At 39.9% G+C, this 15,814-nt stretch overlaps 1 protein-coding gene across 1 annotated transcript in view; it reads right to left on the bottom strand.

Annotated features, from left to right (window-relative positions):
- Positions 1-15,814, bottom strand: part of COL19A1 (collagen type XIX alpha 1 chain) — a 363,495-nt gene that overhangs the window by 326,454 nt on the left and 21,227 nt on the right. Inside the window, exons 3-4 of the mRNA XM_079939273.1 lie at positions 13,683-13,757; positions 12,735-12,834 (exon numbers count right to left, since the gene is read on the bottom strand). Coding sequence (XP_079795399.1) covers positions 12,735-12,834; positions 13,683-13,757 — 175 coding nt within the window. The remainder of the gene's footprint in view (positions 1-12,734; positions 12,835-13,682; positions 13,758-15,814) is intronic.

Genomic DNA, 15,814 nt, shown 5'->3' with positions numbered 1-15,814 from the left:
TCCAGCCAAGTACCTAAAAGGCATACCTGATTCTTGCCTTTCCTTTATGAACTCCAATCCCATCCAACTCATCAGCAAGTCTTACTGTGTCTACCACCAAATGGATCCCGACTCTGTCCACTTCTCTCCAGCTCCACCTTCACTCCCCATCCCAAGCTGCCACGTCTTGCCCCGGACTCTTGTTACACGTCCTGATTGCTCTCCCTCTTTTCCCTCCCTTGAAGTATAGCCTGCACACAGCGGTCAGAATGAGCTTTTTAAGTGAAAATCAGACCAGGTCCCTCCCTTACTTATCACCTTCCTATAAGGCCCCGTGGCTCCTAGAATGATACGCACATCACCGATGACGGCTCACAAGGCCTAGTGCTCTGACCCCTGCCTTAGTCTGCCACATCGTGTCCTATTCCAGTCTCTGTGTGGCACCCACGCTCCAGTGGCAGTGACCTGAATTTTGTTCCTTGAACACCTCATTCTATTGAGGTCTTGGGCCTTTGTACTTCCTGATTCCTTCCTGGGAAGGTTGTTCCCAGGAGTCGTCACATGGACGCTTCTCCTCACTATTCAGGTCTCAGCTCTAATGTCCCTTCTCTGAAAGGTCTATAGTAATACAACACTTGCTCTGTTTTATTTCCTTCATAGGTTTATAAAAGCCCAACTTTTTAAAAAAATGTATTAGTTTCCACATGTATTGCCTGTTCCCAACCACTAGAATGTGATTTCCATGACAACAGGGGCTCCGCCAGACCCGTTGCTCTAAATCAAGCATCTAGACCAGTCCCTGGCATATAGGAGGTGCTCATAAAAATGTGTTCCATTCATGGAAAATCCATGATGATGCCTATGACCGGTCCTGGTAGATATCAAACACTTGTATTCAGTACGAAGTCTGTGTCACCCTGCACAACACCTTAAAAGTCAGGGCCTTATGAGACTGGGCTACATCACATTCATCATGAAAAATGCAGAAGGAAAAACCAAGCCCTATGCAAGTCTAAAGCAGGTTAATCAAAACGTTTGACACAAGACAATTCCAGGAACAAATACAATCAGTATTCTTACTTTCAAAAAGACGTTTAAAATCTCTACAGACTGTAGCAAAATAGAATCTCTGCTCCAAGAAGATTTCTCCAAAAGTGTCTTTGAGCAGAAGTCTCCCCATCCTTGGAAATATTTCCGTTATAAAGAAACCACACATGACAATTTCCTGTAGTCCTACACTCCTAAAGCTGAAAGGGACCTTAACAGTGATTTAGAGCAACATCTCCCTGGATAAATGAGAAATTAAAGCCACAGAAGTTAAATAACTGCCTCTGTTAAATAGCAAAGGTCAGGATGGGACTTGAACTCGGGACTCTTAGTTCCGAGGTCAGATTTTTCCAGTATATCAAGTTGCTTGCGTCCTCTGGGCTAAAGATAAAGTTTCCCTCATCGTTACTGACCTGACTTAAAAGTAATGTTTTGGGACTGTAAGGGAGAAAAAACTATTTTCTGAGTACTGGGTGGGGCAGGGTCAGTGTAAATAAATATAAAATATTAACGTCAAGAAATGAAAAAATAATTAAAATGTTTAACATCATACTATAATATTAACGACAACAGTAAATCACATTTGGGGCTCCGAGCAAAGGATTCATGATGACGTTTGCACATTCTAGGTGACCAGTAGCCCTGAGGGGTAGATTATTACAGTTCCTTCTTCTAATGATATTTTGAGCACAGATCAGGAAGTATCACAAACCACATAGCAATATCCTTAAAATGGGCATACTGTCTGTTGGCTTTTAGGAAAGAAATGTATGCTATAGAAGGTGATAACCAATCAGGAATATTTGCCCTGTATTCCTTAGAGATCACTTATTAGAGAAAAAAAATAGGATTTTTCACCAAGCATTTTCTTTAAATGAGTACAATTGGGGGTATGTAGTGAAAAATATGAGAACAGTGTATATACTAATAACTATGTAATGTGAAGAAAAGTATGAAGCGTCTGATAAAAACTGCCTCCTTTTTTATCCTACTGGTGAGAAGTTATAAGTTGGGATTTTAATGCCTAAGGAAGAACATCAATAGAAAGGTTACCTAACTAAAAAGACAGGTAATTCCCTGAGATGTGAAAATAATGATCATAAATGTGCCTCTTTCAAGTGATTATGGAAAGAGAGAGAACCCTTAGCACTGACCCTGGCCCAGGGGTCAGTGGAAGCTTCCATCCCATTCACCCGCTGAGCTGTGGAATCCATGACTAACATAGCTATACACAAAGTTACCTTAATGAAGGGGAGCTGTCTAGTCTCTCGGGGACAGAACAATGTCAGCTGAACAAATAATGGGCATTCCTGGCTGTCCAATTAATGAGAAACCAATAAGCACTGCCTTAAGAGGATGAACTCTGCTCTTCCACACTCCCTTCCAGATAGGGAGTACTGCAAGCATGGAAGAGCCAGGGAAAATCATAAAACTTAAAAATAATGCACTCTTGGACTTCCCTGGTGGCTCAGTGGTTAAGAATCCACCTGCCAATGAAGGGGACACGGGTTCGAACCCTGGTCTAGGAAGATCCCACATACCATGAAGCAACTAAGCCCATGCGCCATAACTACTGAGCCTGCAAGCCACAACTGTTGAGCCCACGCACCACAACTACTGAAGCCGCGTGCCTGGAGCACGTGCTCCGCAACAAGAGAAGCCACTGCAATTAGAAGCCTGCACACAGCAACAAAGACCCAACGCAGTCAAAAAAATTAATTAATTAATTAATTAAAAAAATAATAGTAATGCACTCTTTTAAAGTAAGTACATGCAAGTATTTATTGATAAAGTTGTTTTATGGGGAGATGGAATTAGGGAGTGGATCTCATTTTTTCCCCACTATGCCCTAGTAGTGTGTCAAGAAAAATAAAGACCATAATGAAGCTCATAAATTTGTTTACTCCTTAGTATATTAAGCAATTGGCAATTTCATTGTACAACAAGTTCAATTTGATGTATCTGTTCAGTGTTCCTAAAAGAACCTTAGTTTGTCATGTGGCAAGTAATATCTCTGTTTCATGTATAGAAAAGTAAAGAACAAAACCAAACTACAGAATAAGAGAGGATTAGAAAGAAAAACGCATGACTACCAGTTTCTTTTCTGTTCTTTTACCTAACTAAATAATAAGGAATTTGAGGCAAGGAGTGCAATGTAAAAAGGAAAAAAACAAAGATGAACAAACTTTCACTATTACAGTCCTTAGAGACTGAAAAACAAGATGGCACAATTATTCTGGAGAAATTTCCTTTTGTAAGTGGTGTTCCAAAAGCCAAGTGTGATATACACTTAGAGAACAAAATGTTTAAAAAGTTTAGTTACTAATTACAGTGATTCCAGGGCTAATTCCACCAGCTCATAGCGCAAGCCTTGAAGCGAAGCCCTTTTTTTAAAAGTCTATTTTGGTAGAGCCAAAGTGAGTTTTCCAGATCATATTTAGCAAGACCAACCTTTATTTTTCTGCTTTAAAAACGAAACGGCTAAATGGAAAAAAATCTATTTTTAAATATCAAGAACTGGCTTCCAAATTAATTCTTCCATTCTAAATAAGCGTGAGGCAGGCTTTATGAAGAACTTCCGTATTTACAAGTATCAGTGGGGCCTCTGACTTGCTGAATATCTTCCAGGAAGAGAAATCTGATACAAGTTACATTTCCTGAGAGTGAAGTGAGAGATGCTTGGAGTTTATAGTAAGTCATTTCTTGCCCAGCTGACATTCACCATCACCTGTCACGTTACAAGCAGTTTGGCTCGCAGGGCCTGAAGGGTTTGTCTGAAATGCCTTCACCCCACCGTGGGGGGCTGGGGGGATGATGTCTGAGTTCCATAGTCACAGAGACTCTGAAATCTTAGCCTTTCTGTGTTTGTCGGGGGATTCAGCCACATAGGTTGCTAATGGGAAAAGAAAGCTTGGATGGCTCTCTAATAATCTTACGCCTGTTACGATTAGCATTTGTTCATTGTGACGTTGTAAATGACTTCCCCTTGAAAATGAGCCCTCCTACTAGATGGCATTCTGATAACAAAAATCGAGGATGGACCAGAGAAGCTGCTCTTCAAAAAGGTTTTTTCACTGTCCCCCACCCCCCCAAAAAAGATAAAACAAATCCCGGGTCAAACCCCACTCCACCCCCAAGAAGTCCTCTGAATTGTGAAGTGTCCTTCTGAGTCTGGGGGCTTGGCTTCTAATTCAGGGTCAGCCCGGGAGTCCCAGGTCGCTACCCAAAGCTGTGACTTTCCCAACGGCATATACTCAGCCTTTTTTTTTTTTTTTTTTTTCTAGAATGGAACGTTATTCCTCCCACACCTTCACGCTTTTGAACATGGCTTTCTTGTGGTATAACTGATACACTCGGGTTTCTCTTCAGAGCCCAGAAATCTTTCACCTTTTACTTTCCTTTTTTACATGAATAAAGTTCTAACCCCTTATCCTGGCACGTAAGGCCTTTCAGAACAGCACCTCAGCTGCCCCTTCAGCTTCCTTCACCACCAGACAGTCTCTCCCCTCTGTTTACTAAGCACACGGGATTTCTCACCAGTCTGCAAATTACGTTGACCTTGAAAACCACCATGATGCCCCCTCCAACTACCACCCGGCAAATTTGTGCTCATCCTTCAAGCCTTTTTTCACATCCCCTATGAAGTTTTTCCTGGTTCCTGGAAGGGTTCGTCCGCTCTTCCAGAGTTCATCAGACCTCATATCTAAAGATTGCTACAAATTCCATAATTCCCAGACAGAAATAACTAGGACGCTGTCTTTATTTATTCTTAAATCCTCAGTGCCTGGCACATAGTGAGTATTCAATGTCATTTGGGAATTGAGTGAAATACTTGGTTAGAATTTCTTCTTTCATTGGCATCAAAGCTGAACTTAGAAATAATGGTGACTATATCATGAAATATTTTTTCCTACATAGGTCTCCTAAGCAAAGGGAATTTTATTTTCTTATCCTGGGTAAATTACAAGAGAGCTATTATCTGTGAAGATAGTAGAGAGGATTGCCTATATCCGTATCGACGAGCTTTAGAGCCCCACAGAGGAAGGAGTGCCAAGAGTTAGTTGTTAAATACAGTGTGAGAGGGAATTCCCTGGCGGTCCAGCGGTTAGGACTCAGCACTTTCACTGCCGTGGCCCGGGTTCAATCCCTAGTCGGGAAACTAAGATCTTGCAAGCCGCATGGCGCGGTCAAAAACAAACAAACAAACAAATTACACTGTGAGGCTCTGTACCCAAGCAGTACTGCTCTGGAATCCACGGGACAGCTAGAGGGTCACTGAACCCATGCCACCACCCTCCAAAGCACACACACACAGAGCAACTTTGGCCTTGAAGGCTGAGGATAAGCAGCCTTGAGCAGAGGTTGGCTGGGTCCCAGGAAGAAGCGTTTTCATGGAGGGGACCCACAGCAAAGGCCGGGTGACATGCACTGACAAGGAGATTAGGACCCAAGAGCAGAAGCATACTAAGTGAAATAAACCAGACGCAGAAGGACAAGTATTGGATGATTCCACTTACACGAGGTCCCTAGAAGAGTCAAATCACATAGACAGAAGGCAGAAGGGTGGTTGTCAGGGGCTGGTTGTAGTGCCGACCAAAATGAGGCCATGAACGAGGCGCTACCAAGCTGATGTGAGTCACATACGATAACATACGCAGCTTTGTGGCCACCATGCTTATTGTCTGATTAGCCTTGATGGCTCAGTTGAAAGAATTGAGGTGATAATAAATTAGTGATTTATTAGCTGACACTATTCTTCTTGGATTCACAGACGTTTCAGAGTTTGTCAGTGAAATCATAATTGCATCTTCCTATCTGATTCTGTCTGAGGATGAGGGTTAGACTATCCAATGCTATTTTATGAAACATGGAGTCATGTCGATCCACAAGAAAATCTGTAGAGCTGTTATAAAGCTATTCTTGGGCTTCCCTGGTGGCGCAGTGGTTGAGAGTCCGCCTGCCGATGCAGGGGACGCGGGTTCGTGCCCCGGTCCGGGAGGATCCCACATGCCGCGGAGCGGCTGGGCTCGTGAGCCATGGCCGCTGAGCCTGCGCGTCCGTAGCCTGTGCTCCGCGACGGGAGAGGCCACAACAGTGAGAGGCCCGCGTACCGCAAAAATAAAAAATAAAGGTATTCTTAAGCACTAGTATAACGAAACATCATATATTACTACGGTCGATGCTCTGGTTAATTCATCAATTTAAGGTCATGCTTAAATTTGGGTTTACAACCATTATAAAAGCAGCACATTTGCCACCACTGAAGGTTAATAGCTAATTAATCCTCATAGCATTTTTATGGGGCAAATAAGATTAAAGATGACTGAAGTGTGTGTTTCCATGCTTTCTTTCTTTTGTATATTCTGGAAACCTGCAGTGCACATTCCACAGATACATACATATAACCCGCACCCAAGCAAAACCTCTGCTGTCTCTTATAAGATTTGATTCTTAGGATAAAAAGACAAGTGAAGAGAGACAAAAATGTAATATATAATCCAACCATAGGAGTAGATTAATTAATGCCTGTCAAGCTGGCCTGAGTAATTACCAAAATAGGACGCCTTAATTTTATTACTTTATGATGACATCGGCATTATTATGACTCCTAAGTAGTAGACTTAACTGGTACTTCACTTCTCTCAAGGTAACTGGCATCAGGACGTTTTAAGATAAGATAATTTACATGTAATTAGCCATAATTACAAAGAGATCTGCTGTATAACATTGCACTTATAGTCAGCAATGACATATTATTCACTTAAACATTTGTTAAGATGGTAGATATGTTGAGTGATGTTTCCAAAATAAAATAAAATAACATAGATATGAATGTTGTAGAATCTATATACATAAGATCAATTACTGATACTTTTTACTTCTCCCTCCAAACTACTGAATTATATGAAATCTGAGGGAGGAAAATCACAACTTACTTAAAATTGTTGATAATATTAAATGCTTCCAAAACTGTTAAATGAAACTACTGAACTGATAATATTTCATATTATGTTACATTTTAGAAGTATTGGAGGAAGTCATTGAGAGGATTTGCCCACCAGTTGACCTGTGAGCTGGACCCGGGCAATCAGAGGTTCCAAACCTCCTCCCCTGTCCTTGGGATGTACTTTCTGCCCACCATTCCCACGTTAGGAGTTGTTTCAAGGATGCAGCCTTGAGAGAGTAATGTGTAGCTGAGACCATCTGGACAGTGTACATGACTGACCCCCATTAAGGCCTCTACATAAACTTCTATGATTACGGTGGGTGGGTGCAGAGATTTACTGCTCTTGCCGTGCCCAAGACAAGCCTTGTATGTACGTTCCCTTGCTCAGTAAACCTGCCACCTACCAATCTGGGGGGCTCTGTCTCTTTCTTTGGTCTCTCCTTGCCCTCTGTGTATAGGGGCCAATTTCAGGTTTCACCAGGGGAACTCCCGTGGTTATGAACAAACAAGTAGCCATTTCAACCTAAAGCAATTTATTATTGGAACATATTAACATCTCTTAATTTTCTAGAAAAATATAAAAGAGGTCCTTATGATAGAGAAGTAAATATTTCTGTGCATTCTTAAAACTGTATAATACTCTTAAAATTCTTTTCTATCTAATATATAAAATTTGGCTAAACTGAATGAAAAAGAATGAAATGATGCCATTTGCAGCAACATGGATGGACCTAGAGAATATCATACTAAATGAAGTCAGAAATAGAAAGACAAATACCATATGATATCACTTATATGTGGAATCTAAAATATGACACAAATGAACATATCTACAAAACAGAAAGACTCACAGACATAAAGAACAGACTTGTGGTTGCCAAGGAGGAGGGGGTGAGGGAGGGATGGGTTGGGAGTTTGGGGTGAGCAGATGCAAACTATTATGTGTAGAATAGATAAACAACAAGGTCCTTCTGTATAGCACAGGGAACGATATTCAATATCCTGTGATAAACCATAATGGAAAAGGATATGAAAAAGAATGTATATATATGTATAATCGAATCACTCTGCTGTACAGCAAAAGTTAACACAACATTGTAAATCAACTATACTTCAATAAAATAAATGTTAAAAAATAAAACTAAAATAAAACTTCGCTAAATTATATGATTTAAAAATTTTAGGGCTTCCCTGGTGGTGCAGTGGTTAAGAATTCACCTGCCAATGCAGGAGACATGGGTTCAAGCCCTGGTCCAGGAAGATCCCACGTGCCACTACTGAGCCTGCACTCTAGAGCCTGCAAGCCACAACTACTGAGCCCACGTGCTCAGAAAGTGTAGCTTTTATGAGAGGAGCTGTGGGCTTTGAGTCCTGCAGCCTATGCTCGAATGATAGGAGGGACACAGCTCAGTTTCTTCTTGGATCAAGGCAAGAGCAAAGTGTAGCTTTCCCTTGCACTGTGTATCTCTCCAGCAGGCTTCAGGAAGGCAAGATGAGACCCACACTTTTCCACCAGTGCAATCCCAGAGCTTAATAAAGTGCTCAGTCCATAGTAATCTCAGTAAATGTTGAATAGAAGGGTGAACTCTGGACTAGACTGAATTCATTTCAGTGACTTATTGAATGCTACCTCTTATTCACCCTAAGCGGAACAGAAAATTCCGGGAACCCCTAAAATACTTATATAGTAAGCCACAGCTTTTATTTGTAATTGTTACAAGTTTTCAGTTAAAAACACAAAACTTAATAACAAAATTTTTAAGTATAATATCCAATGTTACTAAGGAAATTGGGTAATATGCAGAAGAGATGGATAAAACAATGATGGAACATAATTAGAAGTATATTACCAAGATCTCTAAAAATGAACTTGTAATTCTACTTTGAAAAAATCAATCTTATGAATTTTTTGGGCTCAACAAGTGTTTACTGAATGAACGGACACGTGAAAAATAAACAAAGGAGGTGATGAGTAAGTGGTGAGTCTTAACTGGCCTCTCCAGCCAGAAAAACAGAGGAAACAACTTTCCTGTATATTGTAGTGTTATTTATAATAATAAAAAGCTGAAGGTAGTGTGAAGGTCCATGTAGAAAAGACATGCCCACGGGGTGAATCATTTAACAGGAGCAAAGACCAGGGCTGATGATGCTGTGATACACACAACAGCTTTCCCCATATTTGGGAATATTTCCAAGGGAACTGTTAAGGTCCAGAGAACTTTAAAATCTCCTAAAAAACGCTATATATCTTCTAAAGATTTAGAAGGATTGCTGAGGATTATTATGTACTACAAAACACAAATGAAAAGGGCTTCTACCAGCTTTTTTCTTCCATGTAAAGCCATGAAACTAAAGAGCCCTTTGCTTCCAGAAAGCAACCACCAATTTAATGAAAGGGACAGAGAGACAGCTCCTCTTCACTGGAGATTTATTTGTTTGTAACAAAAGCAAAGAGGACCATATCTATCAGCTATGCCACTGTTTCTAGCTACACTATCCAAGCTCATAAAATCTTAGTAATCTGTGTTGATTATTTTTTCACACATAGTCTCATTTCCCCCCATTCTTGGGAACTGCTGCAGCTGCAAAAGCTACCCGGTCACAGGTGTCATCCTAAATCAGAGAGGCTACAGACTAGACTACAGACTACAGCCCTCCCTTCCCCCCTCTTTTCACGAATGGGCCATAGCACTCCAATCTGCTGAACTCAACAGGGCCTCAGAAGCCTTCTCAACACAGTATTCCAGATAGACATAGAACCTGAGAGATAAGGCTCTTTACCGTCCTTGAATTCAATAATAAATCAGGAATTCACTTTTCTGTGACATTTCAAATTTATATATTCAACTACTAACACATTTTTATTTAAAAACATGTTTATATACAAGCAGCCAATGAAACATACGAATTATGTTATACCAAGAAAATAAGGCGCTCTGTACCATATGCATGTTCTGTATATGTTTTCTCTCAAAACTTCACCATTTTGCCCTGATAATTGCCAAAAGACAATTTAAAGGTAATCAGAGTATGATCACCTGGGATATTGCTTTCAATCTGTAGAGAAATAATTATTTCTTTCACATGACCAGAGATACTTGTAGATACATGAAGCTGAGAAAATTTCCTCTAAAATGATGCTAGAAAATTCTAGAAAACTGGGTAGCATGCCACCCAGAATCTTTGAAAGCACCCAAATACTTACCATTTGCTATCCTAAGGAATACTAAAGAATGGACATGAAGAGAAAAGAAAACCAAACGTAGAAACCTTGTCAGATGTTCCCTGAGCCTGTGCCACCTTTTTGGGTACAACAGTGTTTACTGAAGGACCCTTGCAAGAGCTGCCTTTGGGTCCTCACATTAAGCCAGGCTCAAGGCACTAAGTGGGTACCTGACCAACAACTCATGAGATCTCTCCCCTCGTAACCCTCACCTGGAAGATGGCAGAACAATAAGAGCAAGCTCAGGCACAGAAAGAGTCCCAATTTCCATATAAACTAGCATCTGCCTTTTCCCATGCTGATTCTGCAAGATGGCTCATTTACAAATATATAAATAGCTGCAACTTTACTCCAGTCTCATTGAAAAATCAGAACGGCATCATGTGAGAGAAGCATCCTAGCATCCTTGGCTCACGGAGCGAAATGTAAGTGGAGCTGGGCCAAGCTACTTGACACTAGCTAGTCAGCTTAACCAGATGCCCTCCAGTTTCCTGCAGTGGAGGGACCGGGTTCTGCTGGCAGAGCCTGAGACTTCATGCACATCAATTGCCCAGCAGTCGCACCGTGATTTAGAGCCAGAGGTCGGAAAATAAATTTCAAGTAGTACCTAATATTTATTATCACACATATTCAAAAGAGAATGGCAATGTCTAAATGTGGCAGGAAGTTTTCCAATGTAGCTACTTAAAATTCGCTACGTCTTCTTACACACAGGCTCGATGAATTTTCAAAGATTGTCTCTCCAGTACTCTGGCCACCTGGCCAGACTTAGAGGGGTTTAAATCATCAGGAAAAGGGCAAGAGAGAAAATGCATTTTAATTTTTGGAAGAAAATTTATTGCCTTGCTTAAATTCATTAATTAAAGTTATCTACTGGTAGTTAAGAAACATCTAAACCAATATATATGAAATACAGATGAGATACATATTGACTTTTCTTTGCTGCATATGAATACCCAAATAGGAAGCTGTCAAGCCCTGAGGGTTTAATGCCTGCATGTGAAGCCACCTTCAGGCTTAAGATGCCCACAATAGCATAGATCTGTACAGTGACATCTGCTGAAGTTCTCCACCAGACAAATCACCCATTACATCCCCTGGTATCAAATTACCCTCTTCCTTAGCCCTCTGATTTCTTACCAATTAATGAGCAGTTTACTTTTTTTAAATTTTATTTTGCGGTACGCGGGCCTCTCACTGTTGTGGCCTCTCCCGTTGCGGAGCACAGGCTCCGGACGCGCAGGCTCAGTGGCCATGGCTCACGGGCCCAGCCGCTCCGCGGCATGTGGGATCTTCCCGGACCGGGGCACGAACCCGCGTCCCCCGCATCGGCAGGCGGACTCTCAACCACTGCGCCACCAGGGAAGCCCCCAAACAGAATTTGATGCTTTATTCATTGCGGTGTATTCACACCCTGAAATGTTCATCTTGGACTCAAAGGCTGAATATCAGGACCATATATGCTATATTTGCCTTCCTGATGACTCAAGCTTTCTGAATTACTATTGATCCATCCTCCAATTACATATAGCCAACCATATGGGGAATTATTATTGCGTTGTATAATTGCTGACAAATTGTCAGTATTTAAATGGCAAGTCATTCTTTTTAATCTCATATTTATCAGAAGAAGAAATATAGTAAAGATAACAAACCAACAATTAAAAAAAAAACCTTCAGTAAATTCATTTTGAAATGAAATGAGTAACAAGACCAAAAAAAAAGGCTTTTCTTTACTATATACTCTACACAATATATAAAATGAATATACAGTAAGGGCTAAGTTCTTTTATTTTCATTTACCATGGAGCTTATCTATATGCATGAAGCATGTAGAAATAAATATCACTCTTTTGTCTCTAAGTCTACATTGTGTCTTAGTTTAAAATTCACATTTTAAAATCTAATTTTGGTTATGTCTATTTAAACATAAATAATATTTCTTCAAAAACAAATTTACTTACTATTCTCTAAAGATTATGCCGCTATCGATACATGTAAATTTACGCTGTAGAACAAGATCAGTTTGTAAAGATTACTAAAAACCACAAATAATCAAACAACACATTTACCACAGCATTCAAGTGATTGTGTTACTGTCGACAAGACTTTTTGTTTTTAAACAAATTATTTGGAATCTCTTTAGAAAGTAGTTTATGTTGTATTATTAAAATGTAAAGAAGGGGCTTCCCTGGTGGTGCAGTGGTTAAGAATCCACCTGCCAATGCAGGGGACATGGGTTTGATCCCCGGCCCAGAAAGATCTCACGTGCCGCGGAGCAACTAAGCCCGTGTGCCACAACTACTGAGCCCGCGAGCCACAACTACTGAAGCTCGCGCACCTAGAGCCTGTGCTCCGCAACAAGAGAAGCCACCGCAGTGAGAAGCCTGCGCACCACATCGAAGAGTAGCCCCCGCTCACCGCAACTAGAGAAAGCCCGCGCCCAACAACGAAGACCCAACACAGCCAAAAATAAATAAATTAAATAAAAATAAATAAATTTTTTAAAAAGTAAAGAAAAATTATTATTTTACTTACATGGTGTCTCTAATAAGACGTGAACTTCCCAATTTGATACAAGTTTTATCACCTTCACAAAACACACGTCTCAGAGAAAAGCGCTCTCCTAGGTCAAAACCTGTGGAATGTGACAAATGATTTAATCCAGCAGTTTTATTAAATTTAGTAAATTCACAGAGTTACCAACTTTTAAATAGGATTTTTTGTAGTCCTTATCTGTAGACTGACTGATTTCAAGTTAAATCTGCTCTTTACGGGATCAGCAAAATTTCTTGATTTCTTTTCCCTCTGTTTAGGATATAGGAGGATGAAATATATGTCGCAAGATTCAAGTATTATTTTTCTTTGACCTAGGAATTATTCTAAATAAGTAAGCAGAGTAGTTTATTGTAGCAGCTCTGATAGCTAAAGACAGAAAATTAGTTAGGTAAAAAATACTACAGCCATTCAATTGAAACCGAAGCAGTCTTTTAAAAGAAATCGTGCTTTAGAAAAATATATGTTGATGTGGGGAAATGCTCGGATTTCAAATGCAGTATATGTATTATGATTACGTGTGCATATATGGGTGGGGGAAGGGTGGAGAGAGAAAACGGAGGATGAAGGGAAAAAAGAGAAAGAGAACGATAAGAATGTTACAAAAAGGGAATCATGACTGTCTTTGGGTAGTGAGATCTTCTTTCTCATACATTTTCTTTTCTTTTTTTCAAACTTTCTACAATGGATACAACTTTTAAAATTTTAAATAACTTTTGTTCTCCGAGAGGTTGAGTTGTTGGGGGTCCTAGGTTAAATGATGTAGAATTCTGCGCTCAGAAATTTTTGTACATCTGACTTCTTTGCTTTTAATTTTTTAGTATTGGTGTTATCTTAAATTACAATGTGAAGGAGTCACCTACAATACACTATGTGTTTGGTGATAATTTTACACAAAAATGTTTCTTTGTGAAGAACTGTAATGCTTACCTGAAACTTCAACTTTATCTGTGTAGTCTGTTGTAAACTGGTGTCCCTCTTTCCTCAGTATAGGACATTGTTTCTCTATTAAAACAAAAACAAAAGGTTTTGAGAATTTTCATTACATTGTCTATCATTTTTTTCAAATAAATTTGAATCATACAATACAATCGGAAATGTAAGATAAAATGGAAAGAAATTAAACCGCTCTATTAAATTCCTTTTATTTTATTTATTTATTTATTTTAGATGTTGGGGGTAGGAGTTTTTATTAATTAATTAATTTATTTTTGCTGTGTTGGGTCTTTGTTTCTGTGCGAGGGCTTTCTCTAGTTGTGGCAAGCGGGGGCCGCTCTTCATTGCAGTGCACGAGCCTCTCACTATCGCGGGCTCTCTTGTTGAGAAGCACAGGCTCCAGACACGCAGGCTCAGTAGTTGTGGCTCACGGGCCTAGTTGCTCCGTGGCATGTGGGATCCTCGCAGACCAGGGCTCGAACCTGTGTCCCCTGCATTAGCAGGCAGATTCTCAACCACTGCGCCACCAGGGAAGCCCAATTCAATTCCTTTCAAATAAGGATAAGAGTATTACCCACCTCACAGTGTGTTCGTGAGGAATACGTGTGGTTATGTATGTGAAGTCCCTGATACACAGGGAACGCTTGTCAGTGTTAGCTACTATTTGCTCTAATGTTCTAATTGTCGCTCTATACTCGACATTAGGAAATTAGCTAGCTTTAATATCGTTAAGTTTTCATATTCAAAGTATATTCTAATGTTAGAAGAAGTGACCTACTACTATTTTCACACAGCTTGGATTCAGGTTTAGGTATTAGTGATATTAAACTTTAGAACAGGAGGAGACTGCATGGGACTAAATGTACCCCTCCCTAAATTCATATGCTGAGGTCTTAATCCCCAGTGTGGTGCTATCTGGAGATGGGGCTTTTGGGAGGGAATCAGGTTTGGATGAGGCCCTAGGGGTGGAGCCCTGGTGATGGGATGGATGTCCTTACAAGAGGGTAGAGGAACAGGGACCCTTTCTCTCTCTCTCTGCCTTGTGAGGAAACCAGGAAGAGGGTTCTCATCAGAACTTGGTCAGGCTGGCAGCCTGATCTTGGACTTCTTAGCCTCCAGAACTGTGTGACATAAACGTCTGTAGTTTAAGCCTCCAGGCCTATGGTATTCTTGTTGGAGCAGCCTGAACTAAGTTATTAAAATAAAACTAAAAAGCAGAAGCAAAGACCTCTGCCATACCAAAGTGGCCTATAATGAAAAATAAATGAGATAAAAATCATTGAGAAAGTATTAATTATATGCTAATGCTAATTAACGATGTTCAAAGAAATGAAAGATAAAGTCTGCCTCCACTTATGGTGAATTTGCATACTCACTGCACCACAACACAGTAATATAGTAATGTACATACATACACTAATTTCTTATTATCTGGGGTTTGTTTAAATTTAATTCAGGCTAGATTCTAGGAAATTAATAGCCAATCCAGACAATATTGCAGCTAGTTTTTATAATATGCCAACTGGACAACTGGACAGTTCTTGAGCTAAATTGATGAACTATTCTGGCATCATGCAGTCACAACCTTAATTTTCTAAAATGTCTAAAATTCATGTTTGGGTATAATGACCTCAAAGTTTTTATGACAGAGAGGAGATAAACTGCTGAAAACCACACTGATCTCCTGCTCTATGGGAAGTGGAAACCATCAGTTCTCCTGGTCAACCGCTCAGCCTTTCAGCCCTTCATTTAACAAATGTGTCAAAGACTTCAAGCGTGGTGACAGGGCATCAGCTTAATATATTTAACCAGAAGAATAAATCGGATTATAAATAGTGCTACCACTTAGATTTGAAAGCTGCAATCCACCCAATTAAAATATATAGCACTGAATATTTTAAAGATTACTTAGTTACTCTGGAAATTCCTGTCTCAGAGATCTTAACATGATTGCAGGTCCTAAATAATAATAAAATCGGGTCTTTTGTAAACACTACCCATTTTTTGAGAAAATTGAAATCATACCCATTTTTTATCTGAGTTCATCATCATGTTTATAAAAACCAAGATCTCTGCACTGAAAACTAGAGAATGTTGCAGAGAGAAATTAAAGTCCTAAATGACTG

Source organism: Stenella coeruleoalba (genome assembly GCF_951394435.1).
Source record: "Stenella coeruleoalba genome assembly, chromosome: 12".
Lineage (NCBI taxonomy): Eukaryota > Metazoa > Chordata > Mammalia > Artiodactyla > Delphinidae > Stenella > Stenella coeruleoalba.
The sequence above is the reverse complement of the archived record's forward strand: the minus strand, read 5'-3'. Positions and strand labels throughout refer to the sequence as shown.